A 22,670-nucleotide genomic window follows, 5' to 3' on the forward strand; every position below is an offset into this window, starting at 1 on the left:
GTGCCCTAGTCTTCTGATGTATTAGCTGCAAGTTCAGAAGAGGCAGGACCAAGAGTGCTTCACTTAAGAAGGTTACAGACTATAAGGTCTACGAGGGCAAAGACTGGATCATAGATCTCTGCCAGCACTCAGTACTGTCCTTAGACCACTGTTGTAAGTGCTCAAGAATGTGCTTATTGTAGTGAATGCAAAAGCAATGGCCATCACTCACCCACTCTACATCCTTGTGCTCCTAGCACTTGAGAGCTCCACTTGGACGTTTAAATGATTCTTCAAATCCCCGACTTTTGGCATGGGATTAGGATGGAGGAGAGAAGAGACCACACTCATTTTTGATTTACATATTTAGACTTCCCAGTTTCCGGAATATCTTTTTCTTCCTTTATTTGTAACAAAACAAATTGTATTTTTCTTAGTGGAAGAATCCAGCAAACCATCAATGAAACTTAAAAGCATCTCCACTGAGATGTCCATTATCAAGTTCATCAGCATCTGAGAACAATTTTCCACTATTCATGGGAACAGTAGAAGATTTGAAGTGAGAAATAAACAAACAAAATCCCAGAGTTAGACTGGGAGAAAGAAAGCAGAATATTATTTTAGTGAATCTTTCTTTTCACAAAGGAAAGTTTACTTTTCTCTCCTACATGATGTGAAAATCAAAATGTGAATTCATACCAGTGCCTGTCTGTTCTCCCCTAACACCTCTTTGAGCCCTAGTGCTTTTGCCAGCATCTGGGAGGTCTAATAAGAAACTCTTTAAATTCTATGCATTCTTCCAGAAACCCAAAGGGTTTAACAAGTACTGATTTCAACTGAAAAATCCTCCCTTGCCACCCTCTCCCTACCCTCCAAATCAGCACAATTTCTACACGGGTAATCTTCATGTAGAATACTATACTTTGAAAAAAACATTCTTAATGTGTTTTTCAAGCAGTGAAATTAAATCTGTAATTTATTTTTTAGTTAATTGACAATTAAAAGACCTCAACATCTTTTCCAGGAAACAAGTTAGTGTATAATATTTAAGGATGTCTTAACTGTCTTCTAATGTTATATTTTATGGAGTTAGTTTAGTGGTATCTGTAAAAGATGGTGCTAGGCAAAAAGTAAAAAAAAGGAAAAGTATACAGTTGAGAAGGAGTTATTTTAAACTTCTTTCCTTTTAAGAAAGCTGAGCACAGATTAATTGCATTTTCCAAACTTTGTCCTTGAAAAGAGATATTGAAACACACTTCTCACCTCTTGATTAAAGGTTGGGGACAGTATAGGCCACCAGTTATTGTCATTTTGTACCTTTCTTTTGTAACAAGGGAGGATTTAATGGTAGGGCATATATGGAGAATGACTGGTGAAACAGAAGGCACTTATAAAACTTATTTGAAAATTCCAGTAAGATTGAATGGCAAATGTGGCCAACGTCTAAGGAAAAATCTAGAAAATCATCGAGGAGACTGAAGTACAATTTGACATGTTGCACACAACAAAGCGATGAGGTAATGTCATTTTTTTCTCTTCAGCTGTAGTGACTGTTAAACTCAGAAACCAGCCTTCTGCCTTTTTATGCGGGGGGGGGGAGGTGTCTCATAACAGTGACATCAGTATCTAAGAATCAAGCACTTATTTAAAGCAATTTATGGTACTTGGAGGAATAAAGCTGAGTGAAATAAAATTTTTGCTCTAATGTTGTTTCAGTGTTTTACAGAATTTTTCATTTTGAAGGACAGTGTAATAAGCATGGTTTTGGGGGTGGGGTGGGGGAAACTTCCTGAAGACAGAGGGAAAATCCTTGATTTATCAAAGAGAGTACCACAAATCATTATTTGTGGGTTTCTATCAGCAGATATTATTCTGTGGGTGATGTAGCAGGTGCTAGACTTTTGGAACAATTTGAAATTGTTAAGGCATCAAGGTAAAACATGCAGAGATGAGATACCAAGTAGAATTTCTAATAGTAAAGTAAATGATACAAAAAAAGGAAAGGGGGTCCTCCTATTTGAATTAGGAACCAGATCATCAACCCTTGCCTCCTGAATTCCTACAACTTCTTGTCAGGGAATCTCACTGGTCTCTTTGACAGCAGCCGAGTCTTGTGAGAGAAAAATGACCATATTTCCTAGAGGAATAGGGCTGAACTTAGAGGCAGGACCACAGGTGGATGGGATAGAGAAGGAGATGAGAACTGACTCTGAGACAGGGCCCCAGGCTACGGTGGTAGGGCAAGAGCCTTGGGGAAACTTTACTTAGGGGGACTTAGGCAAGGAATGTTATTTGGCAGCAAGCCTGAAACTGGAAAGTGTCTTTCCTTGGGCAGCCTCCAAGTTTCTCCTGCATAACAGCAGAGCAAACTTCTAAATCCCAGCTTGTGCCTTTCATGCAGAAAGTGATTAATACATGTTTGTTGAATGAATAAATGAATAACTTCCCTTGTTCAACTAGTATATATGTCTATATATACATTAATATGCAACTTAGCTGTGATAATTAGTTAGCAAAACAGCTCATGGCTTATCATGAAGACAAGGCTTCATTCTTGCATGACACATGAAAGAGTCTCTGAAAAAACAATTTAAGAGGTCTCTGATGGTCATCCATTTGAAAGGAGGTAGGTGGCAGTAATGTCCTGTTTTTTGATCCTTAGACTTCCTAGATCTTATTAAGAAATCTTCTGCAGGTCAGACAAGGAATTACATATACAATTTTCAGGATGATTACAGGGGCAAAGAAGCAGGAGCATGTGTTACCCGAGTTAGCGGATGATATATGGTATTTTTCTCTTTCTGGACTCAACCCAAACTTAATTTGCCAGCTAAGCTTGGAGCCAAGTGGGTATGAAGAGTCTTTTATGCTCCCATGTTAGGGATAACTTGACCCCAGAAATGCCAGGTCTGGACCATTCTGATTGATCTCTCTTTGCACACAGAGGGTCATTATTTATCTGTGCCTCTGCCGCCACATTCCTGACTTCATCCACATGCACAGCAAATGAAATCCTCTTCCATTGTGGAGCTTTACTTGAGCTTTGAAGGGGGAAGGTCAAGGTTCCAAGAGGAAAGGTCTATATGATGTCAGTCAGTAAATGTTTATTAAGTACACTTTGTGGAAGAATTAGTTTTTGAGGACAGGACTATCATGACAAATTCTGTGCACAAAATTAATTATCCTGGAAATGGTTTGAAGGACAGTTTGGAGAGGGCTGAGAAGAGAGGCAGAAAGGCATATTATTAGCCAATGGCAATATTCGAGACATGGCAATGAATTCTTGGGTAGGGAAATTTAAAAAAATTAATCAACAAGCATTTATTAAGCACCTATTGTATGCCAAACACTGTGCTAGATGCTGGAGATACTAAAGCAAAAATGAAAACAGTCCTTGCTCTCCTGGAGTTTTTACTCTATGGCAGGAGTTTACAGATGTGAGAGATAGATGTGGAGGTTTTTTCAATAGGATATGGATTTCTATGTGAAAGATGGTCATTTTCTTTTCCTATTTCCCACATGTAAGATTTTGTTCTCACTGTGTCCCATTGTCCCTGTGAACAATAACTGAGGAGCCCGAGGTCCAGAGGTCTTTCTTTCATAGAGAATAGATGTCATCATTATATAATGAAAGAGTACCAAATGTGGAGTTGTGACTTCAGCTCGAATTCTGTCTCTGACTTACTAATTGTGTGACCTTGAACAAGCCATTTAGCTTCTGTGAGCCCCATTATTATGGGAATAATAATACACATACTTCTTACTCCTTAGAATTGTGAGAAAAGCACTCTACAAACCTCAAAGCACTCTATAAATCTGAGTTATTATTTTTATCATCATCGTTATGACATTTGGCATGCCTTGTTTATGTGGGTCGTCCAATGTAAATAACAACACTTCTTCTGAGTAAGTTTAGACATGGGTTTTTATTACCAAACAGAAGATAGACTTGGAGGGATTTATGAAGCATTGTTGTCTGATTTCATTTGAAATTCAGCGTACCAGATTTCTTAAGAGTAGAATAAGTTCATGAGATCCCTGGCTTCTGGAGGATACTAAAAGGTCATGGTTAGATCAAGCATATTATAGTTGACACAAACTTCAGAATGCAAGAAAGGAAAATTCCTGCTGTTATTCCTTCTACACATGGTGTCAACATAGATTGTGATCATGTTCTATCCCTAGTGGTTCAGTACTTCAAGGATATGTAATTTCATCTGTGTGGCTATTCCCTTCACTGACTCAGATTGAAACTCTCTCCACTCTTGAGTAAATGGTTTTTGAGAGTGGCCAAAAATCCCCCAACAACCCCAAAACCAGAAAACAAAAACCCTCATTCTGTCAGCAACCTGGTGATGAGTCGTTCTTAACTTACTTAGTTCAGAGTACAATAAACATACCTGCACAAGAAACACAGATTACATCATGGCATACTTTGAAGCCCAGTTGATACTCCCGACTCGTTCCCCAAGATTCTGGGCTTACATGGATTAGGTTTGATCCTGGATTTGGCCGATCCCCAAAAGGTCCTTATCTCTTTTTCTGTGGAGCCTCATCTAGGGTTTTTTTTCTCAGAAAAATTTCAAAATATAAATTGGGTAGAACCCATGTTTGGTTTTCCCCAATTGTGACTCCTACAAAGGCACTCAGTGTACTAAATACAGGGCCATTTTTTATTCTATCCCACTGAAAATGCAAAAGATGAAAAGAAGTGTTAGGAAACCAGAAAAAAGATACACTTTCCAAGACTTCCAGTGTCACCAAGGGGTTCAGATTCCCCCTACAAGGCAAATATTCTTTGAGATTTCTCAGCAAACACTCTCCTTCCCATTAGGAGATTCCTATTTTATTTTGTTGTTCAGACTTTTTCAGTCTTGTCTGACTCTTCGTGATCCTATTTGGGGCTTTCTTGGCAAAGATACTGGAATGGTTTGCCATTTCCTTCTCTAGATCATTCTACAGGTGAGGAATTGAGGCGAACAGGGTTAAATGATTTGCACAGGGTCAAGTCATAAGAGGTCATGTAATAAACATCTGAGGCCAGATCTGAGATCAGGAAGATGTCTTCCTGACTCTTATCCATGGTACCCTCAGTTCCCATTATGCATTGTCTAAATGATTCATTGACTTTGTGCTCCAATTAGAAGGCTGTGCAGGAACCATGTGGATTGTTATCTTTTTTCTCCAAGGAACATGTTGCACCAGGAATTTTTATTTTCTCTTTGGAACGGGTTCTTAAATTTTTGTGTCGCATATGCCTTTTGATGTAGTATGGAAAGCCTGGGAGCGTCTTCTTAGAGTAATTTTTAAAAAATGCATGAGTAAAATACATAGTTACAAAAGAAACTAATTATATTGAAATATAATTATGAAAATATTAAAAAAAACAAGCTCACTGACCCCAAGCTGAGAACCCCTGCTCTAGAAGTTTGATTCTCACATTCTTGAATTTGAGAACTCTTTAAAATGGAGCTTACCTAGAAGGCAGCTCACAAAACTGGTGTTGCTCAGAAAATTCTTCTGGATAGGAAGCTAGATTCCAGTATTATACTGCCCAGGAAATTGAACATTCCTCTCTTCTCCAAAGGAGTTATGTTTCACGAACATTGTCTATGAATGAACTTTTCATGTAAACACGTCTACCCTCTTTCCTTTGCTTCTGCCTCAAATTTCCATGAATGCTGCTTCTTCCATACCTCATTTTTATACTAAAGGGATGGCTTCTCCAGTCAGGTGAAGGCCATCTTTCAAAATCCATCTATCCCCTTGAGTCTCTGTTAGTTGAGTCATCTTGAGTTCCTGCGGACTTGACATGGGCATGTTCATATTGCATGGGGAGGGACCCTTCAGATAATAAATATAGCAATAATAATTATAGCTAGCGTTTATGTAGCTCTTTAAGCTTATCTCATTTGATCCTCCTAACAACCCTAGAAAGTAGGTGCTATTATTATCCCCATTGTACAGATGAGGAAACTTAGACTGAGAGAGGTTAAGTGACTTGCCCAGGTTTACGTACCTAGTAAGTGTTTGAAACACGATGCAAACTGCAGCTTTTCATGATTCTCAGTTCTAGCATTCTGTCCATTTTTAGATGTCTCTGTAAGCTCATCAAGTTGATTGGAGAGCTCATCCAATTCATAGTGACTTCACAGTTCTACCAAGCATTAAACCAGCTTGGTAGAACTTGCTTTATCTAGTGTTCCACAGACATAATCTTAGAGGACCGTGAGTTACCTCAATGCCAAGATGAGGCATCAGAGCACAGAATGATTAAACTAAAGCATTATTAATTCGGTATAATTCAACATTTAATTATTAGCTACTTTAAGACAGCTATGTAACAATGAGGAGGCATGGATGTTAAAAAGAGATTTTTCAGCAGTCAATAATTTGAGATAATTGAAATTACATTTCTGTGATTTCTGTATATTTCAAGTGGCTCAGTGGATAGAATATTGGAGTGAAGAGGTCCTGAGTTCAAATCTACTCTTTCACACTTATGGGCTGTGTGAACCTGATCAAGTCAATTTACCTCTCTGTGCTTCAGTTTCTTTTTTTTTAAATGGAGATAACACTTACTTCCAAGGGTTATTTTGAGAGTAGCATGAGAAAATATTTGTAAAGTGCTTAGTAAACCAAAAAGTACCATACAAATACTAGCTATTATTATTAATATCTCTGTTTACTGTATCTCCCCCCTTCAATGCATCCCAAATATCACTGCCATATTAATCTAATCAAGGTATCCCAGAGCTGGAAGAGACTCAGTAAGTCATCTAGGTCAACGTCATCCTTGATGGATGAATATCCTCTGCCAGATGCTGAGACAGCACATTATTTTAGGCATAGTATTCATTACATGTTTGTTGAAAAAATGAGAAGAACGGGATGAATCCCTAATGAAGTATAAGTGGACATGCAGTGACTGCTTGAAGACTTTTGATGATGTATTTACTGCTTCAATTTTGGGAATCCCAATAGTTACTTGAATAAAGTTACTTCCTTATAACTTCTACCCATTGAACCTAGTCCTGCTAGGACAGGATGCCTAACCCGTCTTTCACAAGATAGCCCTTCATATACCCAAGGATCATTTTCGTGGACCCCTGCAAGTCTTTCAAAAACTTGAAGAAGTCAGAAGTCATATCTTCTCAACACCTTTTGCCCTCTAGCCCTCTCCACTATCCCCCAAGTCTTCTTTAGGTTCCCTAGTTATTTAAACTATTTGTCACATGACATAGTTTCAAGTCCCTCTGTCATTCTTGTTGCCTTCCTCTAGAAGCATTTGTTTGTTAATGTAAAATGTGGTCTCCAAGATGGAACTCTAGGTATGTTCTGATCAGCCCAGAGTAGCATGGATTTACTGCTCCCTTGTTCTGGACACTCTCCTTCTGTTAATGCAACCTAAGATTTCATCGGTTTGCTGATAGACAAGTCATACTATTGTCTCAGGTTGAACTAATATTTCATGCAAATCTGTTTTTTTAAATGTGAAAAGTTGTTTTGATGATTTTTAAGAGCAGAATTTTACATGTATCTCTATTAAGTTTCATATCAATTGTCAAGTTTGTCTAGTTTGTCAAGAACTTTTTGGATAATGATTCTGTCATCCAACCAGTTAGCTATTCTTTCTAGCTTTCTATCACCCACAGATCTGAAAAAAACATCATTTACATTTTAATTCAATTCAGCAAGAATACCTTGATCAAAATTATACCGACAAGGTTTTTCTCCATATTGATATATAGATGAATGAAATGGTTTGGGGACTTTTTGTTGAATTCACTCACAAATCTATTCCACATTTTCCCCTCTCTTTCACAGATATTAGGAGATATTTTGTTAATTTCTTTGCCTAATTACGGATGTACAATAAGGGACAGAACAAGGGAACAATGACTATATGGAGTACATGTGAATTGCCTCAGCATCGTTCCCGTGTGGACAACACCAACCAAGAAGCCACATGTAATCAAAGATAGAGATGATTTTCTAAGAGCAGTTCTTACCATTTCTCATGCACCGTCTCATAAGAGTAGTCAGCCCTCAGATCCCATTGGGATAGTTGCTTCTCAGGGTAACCTTTAAGGTAGAAAACCCAAGGTAGACAATCAGTGCCTTTAAAATGATGTCCAGTTTGCCCAGTGGCAACCTTAAGATACTCATTATCAGGATGATAGAAGTATTTGCTGACATAAATAAAAATAGTCTTATTCTCTGCAACAAAGACATTCTTGGTCAACAAGCCCACAGTCTTAGGCATTTATTGACAAGCCTATCAATGCCTCTGAAAATGGAATAGTTATGACTAGAATATCATCAGATTTTGGTACAAAGGGACTCAATTAGTAATCAGAAAAAAAGTCTTAAGAGGGTCTACTATGGGTCAGGCATTGTGCTAGACTCCAGAGGTAACAAGTAATAGTAATACTAACTAGAATTTACATAGTGCTTAAAGGTTTACGAAGCACTTTACAAATCTGGTATTTTATCCTTGCAACTACTCTGGGAGGTAGGTGAGATGAGTTAACTGAGGTACAGAGAGGTTAAGTGATTTGCCCAGGGTCATAGCTCGTAAATGTCCGTGGGTAGATTTGAACTTAGACCTTCCTGACTTTAGGTCTAGTGTTCTAGACCTAAACTGTGCCACCTAGCAAGAAGGTCCGTTCTTGCAATGAGCTTACATTCTACAAGCAGAAATAAAAACCCACCACAAATACAAAGTTAATCATTAAAAAAATACATATTAGCTAAATATGAGCTAATTTGGGAGGGAGGACTCTAGCAGTTGGGGAGGGAGATCAGAAAAAGCTTCATGCAGAAGATGGTATCTCAACTTCATTTTGAAGGAAGAGCCACTGGATGAGGCAGAAGTAAGGAGAGAATGAACTCCAGGTGTGACCAGTGCAAATACAGGGAGACAGGAGAATGGAGTGTTGTATGTGAGGAACATAGACCAGGTCAGTTTGGCTAGATCACATCCTACATAAGGGAGAGTAATGTCCAATAAGACTTGAAAGTTAGGTTGAGGCCAGGTTTTATAGGGTTTTCAAAATAAACAGAGGAGTTGATTCTAGAGGCAATAAGAAACCACTGTTGTTGCTTGAGTAGGTAGGGAAGTCACATGGCCAGTGCTACCTTAAAAATTATTTTGGTAACTATGTAGTATGGACTGGAGTGGTGAGGGATTTGAGTCAGGGAGTCCACTTAGGAGGCTTCCAGGAGGAGGCTAATGAGCAGTGGCAAATACAAGACATATTGAGATGGATGAAGACTGAGACTCTATCTCCAGATTGCACAATCAGATCATTGGGAACACTGGACAGAATGGTTTCAGTTGAGTGATGAGGTCAGAAGCCAGATTGCAAAGGGTTAAAGAATGAGTGAAATGGGGAGGAAGTGGGTTAAAGAATGAGTGAAATAGAGGGGGAAGTCGGGGCAATTTCCTCATGTATAAAATGAGGGAGTTGGAATCAACAATTTCCAAGGTTCCTTTAAACTTTAAACCTCTGATTCTACTCTCCTGGTGCAAACATAGGTCATCCTTTCCCTGCAAATCTGATTTTCATAAAACCTCAATGTAACCTATATTTATTGTCATTTTTCAGTGTATAACTGGGTCTTTTTTTCTTTTAAAGGAGTTTTCATTTTAGTAGTGGGACCTGTATTCAGACCAAAAGGGCAAGGTAATTCAAATAACTGGTAATTTCATAGCAGATTAAAGAAAGGGAGGGAAAAATAAAATCAAGCGCACAAGTCAATTTGTCTTCTCCATGCTTCCTATCACAGAGCTTGTAAATGGGAGAGCCACAGTCTGGAGGCTGTCTAGTTTCTTTGACATGGAAGCCATAGTGAACTGTTATTTTTAGGCAGGCTGCTCATTCTTGCCTCCTGAAGGGATATGTCCCGCAGTTTTTTTTCTAGCTCCTTTGGTGGTAGGGAGATGAGAAGGTTAAAAAAAATCAAGAGAGCAGACAACAGAGGACTGGAAAGCTTTCGACTTATGGGGTTAACTTCTCTCTACAAAGGGACTTGTGGTGTGGCAGCTGCCCGCTCCTTGGCTGTACTAAGCATTTACCCTCTCAAGTCATCATTTTTCTTCTCTCTCGAAGAATCTAAGCAACTGGAGGGCAGGGACCGTTCATTGATTTTATCTTTGTGTAACCATTACCTGTCACTAGGGGTACTGCATGTAATGTGTTTAGTTTTTCATTTATTCCTATATCTAGTGAACATTTATTTAACATTTGAACATGTGATACACTTTCTTGGATTAAAATGAATCTTCAGCATTCTTCTAATTTATCAGTCTAATAATACTAAAAAAAAGAAAAAAATACTGTTTTCATTAAAATCTATCATTTAACTTTTGAAATCTTCTCTCTTAAAATACAAGGTTTGATTATTTCAATTGTTTCCCTCCTTGACCAGAGTCAACTGATGTTAAAGTTTCTTTCTCACAAGCCATGGAGACTTTAAGGCAGGATTTCTTAACCTCTTTATGTGTCATGGACCCCTTTTGCAGGTCTGATCAAGTCTGTGCATACCTTTTTAGAGTAATTTTTTAACTGAATGAAAGAAAATAAAAAGAAGAGAAATCAATTAAAATGAAAGGCAATTATGAAAATACATTAAAAAAAAGTACATGGACCCTAGGTTAAGAATCTCTGTGTTAGGGGTTGACTGAGCGCTCTTTCCACAGACTGTGGCTGGGGATCACTGTTACTGGTAAGACTTGCCTCCTGCCGGTAGGTGAGGAAGCTCCTCATCTCCTGATCTGGGAAGGAGGAAATCACAGGGAATGTGGAGTTGATATTACCGTGATGGCAATTCTGTCATCTCAGATTTATCTGAAAAATCTGTACATCCAAGAAGGGACCTGAGTGATTGTGACACATCTTTCACAATTAAGCTTATCCCCTATCCTTGGGGAAGATGCCCCGATGATAACAGTCTCCATAATAGACCATGACAGGACTTGGATCATGAGATTTAAACTAGAAGGAAGTTTAGAAACATTTTATAGAGGAGGAAAACCAAGTGGATAATGGATTCCTGATTCGGGTCACAAAACTGGCATGGAGGCAAACTACAGTAGTGATAGGGAGATCTCAACTCTTTGAACATTTGCTAGAAATCTCATTCCACTAAAAGGAGAAAATGCAGACAGCCACAGTGGAACTTGCTGCGAGTTTTTTGGAGCCTTACCAAGATTAGGAAAGGTCCTGCTCACTTCCTCTGTCCTTCTAAGCTCCTTTTCTTCTGTGCATCCCCCTCTCCTGAATGTGTAGCTGTTACCATTAGTGTCTCGTAGGTGTAGTCAGGGTGTATATTTTTGTCCTGTTACATTTTCCTCACTCTGCATCACGTCATATGCCTTCCTATACTTTCTTGTTTTCTTCATATTCAGTTAATGATGGTACAGTAATATTCTGTTGTATTCATGTATCGCATTTTGTTTAGCAAGCTCCCAAGTGTTGGACATGTGGGCTTTCCTGACTTTTGCCATTATGAAAAGGGGTACTATGAATATATATATTTTTTACAAATAGGTCTTTTTTCCCCTCCCTTCAATAACATCCTTAAGATATAGACCTAGTAATGGATCCTTTTTAAGGTTATAAAAATACCAATGCATACTTCAGACAGCAGGGTGATAGCGTACTAGTTTTTCCACCGTACTGCCGCTGCCAACATTGAATTTTACCATTTAAAAACTCTCTTTGTTATTAAATTGCATGTAAAGTGATATTTTAGAATTCTGAATTCATATTTCGCCAGTTGAGATATTTTAAGGCTTTTAGGTAGTTATTGATAGATTCTGCTGCTTTTTTTTGAAAACTGCTTATTTATTTTCTTTGATCACTTGTCCTCTAGGGCATAAAGCTCACTTATTTGTAAAGCTGTAGTGATTCCTTTACAGATCCTGGATAGCAGAGTTTTAGTTTGAAGTTGGTAAGTTTTGTTGGTTGTTTTTTGCATTTATTCTGGATGTGTTTTTTTGTTGTTGAGGAGTGTTATTTTTGCACAACAAAATCTATTTTGTTTCTCACAATTTTTTCTTTTTTGTCTACTTTTCCATAAATGCAACAGATATGATTGAATTTTTCCTGTTTTTATTATTTTAAAAACGTGTGGTTATTCATCCATTTTGAGTTCATTATAGTATATGGTATAAGTTATGGTTCTAACTCATTTTTTTGCCATACTAAGATGCAATTTTCCTATCTGTATGGATTAATATTTACCTTCCTCCTTGTTTTATGAATGTAATCATTACATGGAGGTTATAGTACAATGGAAGAGGCAATAGTTGTATGCATATAAGTATAAACAAATATGCATATGGGGCACATATAAAATGGGAAAGATAACAGATATAAAAAGAATAAGTACAAACTAAACAAAATTGTTAAATACAAAATAGTTTGAAAGGGAGGGTGCTATTAGTGAAGGGGATCAGGAAAGGCTTCATGTAGAAGGTGCTATTTGAGAATCATCTTGAAGGAAGAGATGGATGGTGTGAGGGAAAGGAGAGGAGGTATATATGCCAGGCATGGGAGATAGCTGGGCAAAGGTACAGAGGTAGGAGAGTGTTTTTATTTCACTTAAAGTTGTTTTTATGGATATCTTTATATAGATCTTATATATAATTTGGTAACTTCCAAAATATTTGATGTTGATAGATTTTAATCATCATTTAAAATAATATTTCTGTATTATAAGGTATTATATTATTATAAGCGTATTATAGGTTTTATTATATTATATATATATATATCATAAAACCAATCAGGTGCTTCTGCTTCCTCTTTTCTCATTCGTTTCTTAACTTTCTACGGTTACCACATCCTTACACTGAAATGGTTTCCCTAAAGTTCTCAGTGATCTCCTAATCACTAAATCCAATGGCCTTTTCCCAATCAAACTATTTGACTTCTCAGAAGCCTTAGCCACTATTGATCACTTTCTTCTTGATATTCTCTTCTCTCTAGGTTTTTGGGACACAACTTTCTCCTGGTTCTCCTCCTCCCTACTGACTCCTTCTTAGTATCCTTTATGGGATCTGCATCGAAGGGAGGTCTAGAAACCATTAATATCTTACAGGGCTTGTCCTCTCTTACCAGAGCCCTTATCCTTGTCCTCTTCCTCTCTCTTTGACTACCTCTATCTCTTTATTTCCCTGACTTTCTCCAAAATTCATCTCATCTTCTGCAGGAGTCCTTTTCCATCTCCACTTCCCTCCTCTGCCCTAGTGCCTCTGCTTTTCAAATTACCTTCTGCCTCTTCTATATGTAGGTACCTAATTATTCGCAGGTTGTCTCCCTGTTATAATGTAAAGGCCTTCAGGACAAGACGATTTTTGCCTTTCTTTGTACCTTTATAATGGCAAGCAAAGTAGGATCTTCTGCTGCTTTTGTTTTAGTGTAATCAAGTTCCTCTGATTGAAAAATGTGATTAAAGAAGATTTTCCCCACTCACTAAGGGACCTGGGAAGATTTGTTGGAAGGACCATACCTTTTGTTAATAAGGCACTGGTTCTCAAGAGTTGGGATGCCCTCTGGCTCTGAAAAATGTATAAATGTCCTGAGGTGAGGTTTACTTTGGGGCTTAGTTTTTGAAAAAAGCTTTGTGTGCCAGATTTGACTCTGGGAAGCAGTCACCCCCACTTTGAAAACCCAGATGTTGGTGCTTCACTCTCTGGTAACCACAACTATGTATGGATGGTCAGGCAGTTGTGTCTGTCTGTTGATTTGTGATGTATGTTTTGCTTGCTGTCAGACAGTTTGGAAGTGTTATCTGTTTATTTAGATCTCTCTGTATTTTCCCTGAAGTTCAGGGTGCTGACTTTTTCCCCTGAACTAAGTGAATGATATATGTGCCTGATTAAAGTGATTGTTGACCCCTTGAAAGTTGCTTTCCTTTTAGAAATGCAGATCTAAGAACCTGTGATAGCAGCCTTCCTGTGTACGTCTGGGCACTTACTGATATAGCCTTCACCATTCAGTCTAATGGTGTACACTTAAATACATGTTGACTGACTGAGAGTATTGCATGTGTTTTTCCTTCTTTTACAGTAGCTGGCACAAATTCCTAGTCACAAGAAAAAAAATAGTCCTTAAATGAATGAGCCTGGTGGTTTTATATTACAATTACATTGAAAACATAAGTCAATTATACAGTGCATTGATTCAGCTGCTAGTGATATTAACTTCTCGTAATAGAGACATGAATATCCAGAAGTATTTTTTCCTGTCTTGACTGGAAATACTTTGCCAGAAAAGAAATTTCTGTGAAATAAATGGTTTTATTTAGATGGCATATTAAAATATTTGTTAGTTAAAAAAAATTTACTAGTATGGTTTTGGGGATAGATTATTGGTAGGTATAAGCATGGTTTGGAGGAGAAGACAAGATTGAAACAAATGAAGGCAGTGAGCTGGTGTCCTGTCTTCAGTGTTGTTGCTAAATGTAGATTATAGGGATGCTAAGATGTAAACGTCAAAGGCCTGCCTATGTATGGCTTTCTGGGCCCCCAGAAAACCCTCCGATATAACGATGGATGTCCTAGTAACATTGTCCTCATTGATTTGTAAGTAGAGGACCCTATGAAATGCAGCTCTTTGGGTTGCTATGGATCCTGAAAAACTTATTAAAATTCTGCTTTCAGCATCTTTAATGAGGCTTTCTCATTCTACCAAATGAGGCAGGCACGATGTTTAATAACAGTAAGTAAAAACAGTGTCAGGCACCAGTGCTTCATCTGTCTCTTTTGTAATATCATTCTCAGGGCCTGGTGACTTAAAACAAATTCCGAGGGAGGTTCAGAATACAAATGGTCCTGTACAAGGAAACTTGGAACTCATAAAAAAGACAGTAAAGTTAGTCAGTTGATAGAAAATTTGAAACAAATTGCCATCAGAAGAACAGTGGAAACAGATCCAGAGGGAAGTGAGGTCCCAGAGGAATGGGACACTGTCTCCTCAACCAGTTAGGTCTCATGGGATTTTATGGTATTCTTATCTGGATCCAGCAGGACCAGGCACTGGGTACAGAGGGCAAAGAAGTTGGGGACTGATTCTGATTCATGCCAGTTGGAAGGAGAAAAGACTCCTGGGGGCTAGTTGATATTCAAACTCCTCCATACTGGTGAGAAAAGGGAATTGGATCTATTATTGCTGACCTTACTCTAACCGGGAGACTCAGTTTCCCCAACAGGAATCTGTGAGCTTCTCTGGGGTGAAAGGGGTTGGTGAAGCTACTATATTCCTTGCACTTGAAGGCCATAAGGTACCCTTCCTTTTGCCAACTTGCACTGTGATCTTCTGGAATTACTGGCATAACTTTCTTTTCCTCCGTGTTTTTGGAAGTCATGGGTATTATGATTCAGGTAGAGAAGTTGTTTTGGAATTAGTTGTTTTCTGTCCAAATAGTTTAGAAGAAAGAGCCCTGGCCTAGGGTTTGGGATGCTTGGTCCCTGCTTTGGCTCTGCTGTGATTTAGGTTGGTCAAGTCACTTCTGGGACTCATTTCCTTATCTGTAAAATGAGGAAGTTGGACCTCCGAGGTGCTTTCCAGCTGTAACATGCTCAGATTCTAGAATACAGTTTTTAGATTTGAGTACTATTGAATTTTTTAAGATGTCATTCTCTACACCTCCTTTTCCTATTACTCCAGACAGTTTTCTTTTCTCTCTGCTTGATAGGTTTAAAGGGGAAAAATTCAAAACAGTTAATCCAGTGTTCCTCCCATGAGGCATTGTTTTTCTTTTTTTAGGTCCTTTAGTTTGCTTTGAGTCACGGAGTCCTCAAAGTTTTGGGACTTCTCTGTAAGTCCCTATCATTATCAATATTATTAGCAGTGTCAAGAAATACTTTGGTTGCTCATATGATCCATATTCAAGACAAAGGGGAAATGATAATAGTAGAGACAGAAAGCTAGAAACAATCTTGAAATGCATGATAACAAGAACTCAGACTGATTTGGCATTTTTAGGGGTTTTCAAAGAGTTTTCTGTAAAACCCTGTGAGATAAATAGTACAAATACTGTTATCCCCATTTTACATCTGGGGAACTGAGGCTCAGAGAGATTATATGACTTGCCTAGGATCACGCAAGTAGCAAGTGTCAGAGCTGGGACCTGAACCTAGGTTTCTTGACCCCAGGCCAAGAGCTCTTTCCACCTTGTCAATAGTTATTGTTAAGGACCCATCGAGCCTTTAGAAGAAAAGATTTTGCGATGGAGATGAATAAATTAGTGGACCTAGTAGGTACACAAATCCATTTTTATGCTAAGTATTGCCATTTATATATATATATATTCCCTTTTGTCCCAATGGACATAGATGCAGTTATGATTAATAAAATACAAATTAATTTATGAGTATTACCATATTCATAGTAATTTTTTTTGACGTGTTGTATTTTCCCCAACAAATACTAATAGTGCAGTTGTTTTACAGTGATATGGGAGTCTGTAAAAGCTTGTTACACTAAAAAGGATTTGAAACCTATGTAATCAAGAATAGAAGGAATGAAGAAAATTGGGGAAAATTTTCATAGAAAATCTTTCAGGTAGGATGTGATTGGATTGGAATATTTCTGTGGTGTAGGAAGTGATGAGCTGGTTGATTTAAAAAAAAACATGGAAAGACTTAGACTTATGAAGGAAGATGCTATCCACTTTCAGAGAAACAGACGATAGGAAGAAATAAGCATAACGCACTTACAAATATGTGTGAGTAAATACATGTACGTACGTGTGTGTGTATGCTTAATTGTAGCCTTCCTTAGGGGGGAAAGGGGGTTGAGGGGAAAAAAATAAAGTAAAAAGTTTACAGCAGAAAAAAAAAGAAAACCTACAAGGAAACAAAGAAAAGCTGGACAACTGAAAACAATGTGTAGTATTTATTATGTAGATTTTTTTGAAATGGAGATTTATTGTTCTATATTGAATCCTCTCTTATGTTCAGCTGTATACATGGCAGTGTTTATTTGCTTTCTAGTTTTGTATTTAAATTTAAAATCTAAAAATTTATTAAAAAAATAAAAAGATTTGAAAAGGCTGGGAACAGTTGCACTAAGCTGTGTTGCCAGTAGTAGTAGGGCATCTGGTTCAACATAGTCCTGCTAAGGAGAGGAAGTTGTCAACCTCTTTTTAAATACCTTAAGGATTAATTATTATGGAAATTTTCTTTGTATGGCAATAATCTGTTCCTGGGCTGGATCACCTCTAAAGACAAGAAACTAGTCCTTTCGTTCTATTCCTGTTGTCATAGATACTCCTCTATTGCTGTTGTCATACATACTCAATAACAAATATCTTAGAGTTACACAGTTTGATATGGGGGAAAGAGCCCTGGTCACAGAACCAGAAGATGCATGTTTGACTTCTGACTCTGATACTTGCTGGCTTTGTGACACCAGGGAAGTCGTAAACTAAGGTCTCACAGCCTCAATTTCCTCATCTGTAAAATGGGGCTAATAATTCTTCCTATTTCACAGGATTGTTGTAAGAAAAATTCTCTGTAAACTTGAAACTACTATTTTATACATCAGTTATTATCTTAGCAATTAGTTTCACAAAGATATACAGATTTTCATTTTATGAATCTGAGTTTCATAACTGCCAAGCTATATTCAAACATAATAAAAGTCCACTTTTATTATGTTTGAATATCATTGGAATAGAATAACATGATCCATTCCCTAATTTGCATGTGTGATGAACAAGCTATAACTATATGTCTGAGTCTAGACCCCCAATCTAGACGCTGTGTAATCTCTTTCTGAAAGTCACACTTTGGAATGGTGTACTTGAATTCGCAGCCTTCAGTAACAGTGTGAATGAATTTAATTTCATTAGTACCTACTATGAAACCTTTTCCTCTAACTAGTAACTGCTTTAATACTTTGTGGATAGGCCACTAGACACAGAGTGGGGAAGACCTAAGTCACTAGCTTTGTTATCCTAGGCAAGCTATGTATTTTTTCTATGCCATAGTCTTTTCATCCATAAAATGAGGACAACTCATTAGGTGACTCTTAAGGTCCTGTTTTTATGTCTTCTCAGTAAATTAATTGCCACAGCTAAAAAAATTCTGTACCCTTTAATTAACCTTCTGCTGGTGATGACTGTCCCTGAACTGAGTTAGGTTGCCAATAAAAGATTGCCAATAAAGGGTCTGCTCTGCTGGTAATGACTCTCTCTGAATTAAGTTAGGTTGGGTTATGGATTGCCAATAAAGAGTCTGATCCTCTCTTCCAAAAATTAATCTTTCTAGCCTGGTAGGACTTTCCAGGCCTTAAAGCTTTCAAGCATCCTCAGTTGGGCACCTGAGGAGAATGTTAATGGATTAATTAATTTCTCTGCTTTTCTTTTTAGGCGTCATCGTTGTCCACATATGCCTACCAAGATTTACGAACAATCAGAGAACAGACCCCTTCATTCAGAGTACACAGAGAATTATGGTACATATCAGTGTTACCAACCAAGAGAATCCTTCAAGCCCAAGTTAGAATATCACAAAGGGTCTATACCAATGGAGGGCATCTCTACATCAAAGTAAGATAATATAAATGTCTTTTTTTTTGTAGGGGAAGAAATAATTAATACTAGGATTATGCTTATGAAATGTCTTTATGGGATTCTGCCTCTTACTAGGAAACCCTCACCTCTACCATCCTTAATCTTTTAAAATGAGTTGGAGGTTGGTCAGACCTCCTGGTTGTCTTTAGCTATAGTACAGGATGGTAGTGGGAGACCTTGTTCCCACTGTATCCTGGGCCATCTCCAGTCTTTCTGATTGATATCTGGCCACAGGACCCAGATGGCTCTGTAGGAGCAAGTGAGGCTGGTGACTTTTCACAGCCTTCCCTCACTCAAATCAAAGTCACTTGTAAGTCATGACATCTCCCTGATGTCATGGTCCTCTTTGAGAATGAAGGACAAACCACTTCACAAGCTATAGTAATAGCTCCTGAGAGAAGTCTGCTCAAAAAATGAAGAATATGCTTTGAAGGATGGGTTTGTAGAGGTTCTAATAATAATCTACTAATAAAAATGCCTAATAGGGCATTTAAAATTTTCATGTGGTCCGGGTAGCAAAGGACCAGGTTTCTGGCTTAGGTCGAACAGTGCTGAGCTGGATTTTCTGTTTCTATTTGGAGGAGTATCCTGAAGATGTCCTGCATCAAAGTCCGTGTATTTTATAGGTTGGAAATAGTAGCAAAGTTCCTAAGAGAATTCTGGCTAAAAAACTGTTGCTTTTGCAACATATTTTCCCTGTGTAGATTCAAAAATGGAAAGTCAGACAAATGAGGAAGGAGGAAACATGAGCCTGCTGGAGCTATGCAGTGTGATGTGGTTGAGCCATTCCATTGAGAGTTGAAAGACCTGGGTTCTAGACTCTTGGCTCTGATTCTTAAGTAGCTGTAAGATTCTGTTCAGTTTTCTGCATCTCAGTTTCTTCCTCTGTAAAGTAAGGATGGTATTGCTATTCTCTGGTTCACAGAGTTGTTATGAGGAAAGTACATTGTAAAATTTAAAGTGCTGTGTGTGCATTATTATGATAATTCTGGAGTGGGAGAAAGACATTAAAACCGTAAGATATTTTGGGGATGGGGAGAGAAGAGCACCCAAATTAGGGCAGCTCCAAGGGTTAGCAAGGAAATGAAGGGGGCTCAGCCTGCTTAAGATAATTTTGAATTTGATTACTTTTAATTTGTTCTCATAAATTGTTTGAGGATTGGATTGAGAATGTTCAGTTCTGTGTTTGGAAACATTTAGTGACAACTAATTTTAGTGGCTCCTCTTTTGACCTTAGATCAGTTGATAGAATAATTAACAGAGGCAGAACTCTTATTTTTCAAGGCTACCATAATGCATTCAGTCCAAAAAATACTGAATAAGCACAAGGCATGGGAGATTGGTAAAAGTGTTTTTAGGAAGATTATATTCCATTAAAGGATATTACATGTAAGCAGCTAAGTCATTGATATCTATGGACAGCTAGATGACTCACTGGATGGAGTGCCAGGTCTGGAGTCAGGAGGACCTGTGTTAAAATCTGGCTTCAGTCACTTACTAGCTGTGTAATCCTGTGCAAGTCACTTAACCCTGTTTGTCTCGGTTTCCTCATCTTTAAAAAGAGCTGGGGAAGGAAATGGCCAACTCTGTCAGTGTCCTTACCAAGAAAACCCCAAATGGGATCATGAAGAGTTAGACATGACTGAAACGACCACACAGTAACAACAATTAACAGCTGATATTTGGACGGGGGAGAGATTACTAACAATGTTATTTCTGGAGGAATCAGGAAAGGCATTCTTAGAAGTGAGCACTTGAACTTTGAAGATAAGCATTTTAAGAAGTGAAAGGGAGGAGAGAGAACATTTTAGGGAGGGGCAATAGTTTATAAAAGGTAGGAGATGGAATCCTGAATGGGAAGACCAGCAAGTAGACCAGTTTGGTTAGAACATATGGTACATGTTGGGGATATAGTATGGACTAAATCTTGAAAGGTAGGCTGGAATCCGATTGTGTAGGACTTCAAGTGTCAAGCTGAGGAATTTGTATTTTGTCTTGGAGCATTCAAACAGCCACAGAAGCTTCTTGAGAGACATTATATTTTAGTTGGCAGAGTGGTCAGATCACATCTACAACTGTGTTCAGTTATGGGATCTGCATTTAGGGAGAATACTGATTAAACTAGACAGCATTCAGAGGACCAGCCACTAGAATGGTGAACAGTCTTTAGAACATGTCACATGAAGCTCTGGGAATGCTGAGCCCAAAGAAGATAAGACTCAGGCGAGATATGTATTTGAAGGACTGTCACCTGAAAGTGGGATTAGATTTACTTGGCTTGGCTTAAGAGGGAAGAACCAGGAATGGTAAGTAGAAGTTGCAAAAAGGTAAATTTAGTCTTGACATAAAGAAAGACTTCTTAACAATAAGAACCATCTGGAAATGGAATTTATTGCTGTGTAGAGAGAGCTTAAGTGATTTGTCCCCGTATTCATATAACTATTAAATATCGGAGGCAAGACTTGAATCCAGATTTCCCTTGCTCCAAGTTTATGACTCATAGGATCATAGGTCCATAGAATTATAGAATTTAAGGGCTGAAAAGGGACCTCAGTCCAACCCATGGTTAGAAAGGGTTCTACAATATTATAGACAAGTGGTCATCTAGTCTTTACCTGGAAGACCTTTGGTGAGGAAGAGTCTTGAAAACAGCCCATTTCATTTTGGGGAAAAGACCAGTTTGGAGACTATTTGCAGTAGTTCAGATGAGATGATGAGCACCTAATGTAGGATGGTGGCCATGTGCAAGTAGAGTAGGGTATGAGTCAACACACAGCCAGTTAACAATGAACATTTGTCATAGGTGCTGGCTTCTATTAGAATAGTGTCCCCAACCCTTGGTCCTCAAGACACTGCTGTTTGTCTGGCTCCAACAGCCTCCTTGGGTTTGGGATTCCAGATGCTTTGGATCCTAGTCAAGACTAGAAACTCCTCTCTCTGTTCCTAGAAGGGAAGAGAAAGAATAAAAAGATAAAAGATCCAGGTCCATTTATCTGGGGCCACCTGGTCTCAGACTGGGGCAGCTCTCCCTCCTTATCCTACCACATGGTCTTACTAGCAACCAGTGAATGAATGAATAAAGCATTTATTCAGTGCTTACTATGTGCAAAGCACTATGCTAAATGCTGGGAATACAAGGAGAAAAGCAAGAGAGTCCCTGCTTTAAAGGACCCCACGTTCTGTTGGGCTGACAACACATATGAAACTCTTCAGCCACAGTTCAGATGGAGAGATCCCATGGTCCTTAGGCTGCAGTGGCAAAGGAAATGTTAATATGAGTCACCTTACTCCCCTAGACATAAATGCAGCAAAACTGCAGCTCGTGCTGAATCAGGCTATTTTGAAGACTCCAAAAGTTCTGGCTATGAAGCCAGTGGAAAGTCTCTTTCCAACTACTTGGTAGGTCAACCCAGAGTGACCATGCATGCTCTAGTCCTCATAATTCTCCCAGAAGCAGTTCACAGTCTCTTCACATGGAAAAATACTATCTTTGGTGACTGAGTATGTACCATGTAGTCAGGGCAAAGCTGGGATGAGAATTATTGATCTTCAGGGCCAGGCTGTATCCACCATGCAGTGGAGTAATTGTTCCAATCAGGGAAATGGGAAATTAAGGCAGATCTAGGTTTGCTAATTAAAATAAAAAAAAATATGTATATCTTCAATTAATGAGCATTTATTTTCTCTTCCTCCCACCTCCCCCTCTCCATTGGGAAAAAAGAAAACAAAACCCTTATAAAGCAAATATGCATTTGTAGTTAAACAAAACATCTCCATATTGGCCAGCCATATGAAAAAATGCCTGTTTTATTTTGCATCTATGTCAGGAGATGGAGTAGCATGATTTAGCCTTGAACTTCTTTAGGAAAAGATTTATCTTTCAAGGAATCTGGCATCTAATCAAGGGTTGGGGGAGACTGGAGATCCTGCAAGAGTTTCTGTCCACTGCCTTATTTGCCCTCCACTCCAACACACACAAGTACTTACTGTCTGTGTCACTTAATCCTTTTGGGTCTCATTTTCCTTATCTCTAAAATGAGAAAGTTGAATTAGATAATTTCTAAAGACCCTTTCTATTCTAAATCCTATTTATAGAGCAT

At 38.3% G+C, this 22,670-nt stretch overlaps 1 protein-coding gene across 4 annotated transcripts in view; it reads left to right on the forward strand.

Annotated features, from left to right (window-relative positions):
- SAXO1 (stabilizer of axonemal microtubules 1) overlaps positions 1 to 22,670 on the forward strand; it is a 113,844-nt gene that overhangs the window by 69,999 nt on the left and 21,175 nt on the right. For 3 of the 4 annotated variants that reach the window (XM_072655559.1, XM_072655572.1, XM_072655579.1), the window contains exon 2: positions 18,367 to 18,546. In XM_072655559.1, the coding sequence (XP_072511660.1) occupies positions 18,367 to 18,546 (180 nt within the window). Of the gene's footprint in view, positions 1 to 1,406; positions 1,497 to 18,366; positions 18,547 to 22,670 lie in introns of those variants that run through there. The other variant, XM_072655564.1, reaches the window with a different exon arrangement.

Source organism: Notamacropus eugenii, chromosome 1, assembly GCF_028372415.1.
Source record: "Notamacropus eugenii isolate mMacEug1 chromosome 1, mMacEug1.pri_v2, whole genome shotgun sequence".
NCBI lineage: Eukaryota > Metazoa > Chordata > Mammalia > Diprotodontia > Macropodidae > Notamacropus > Notamacropus eugenii.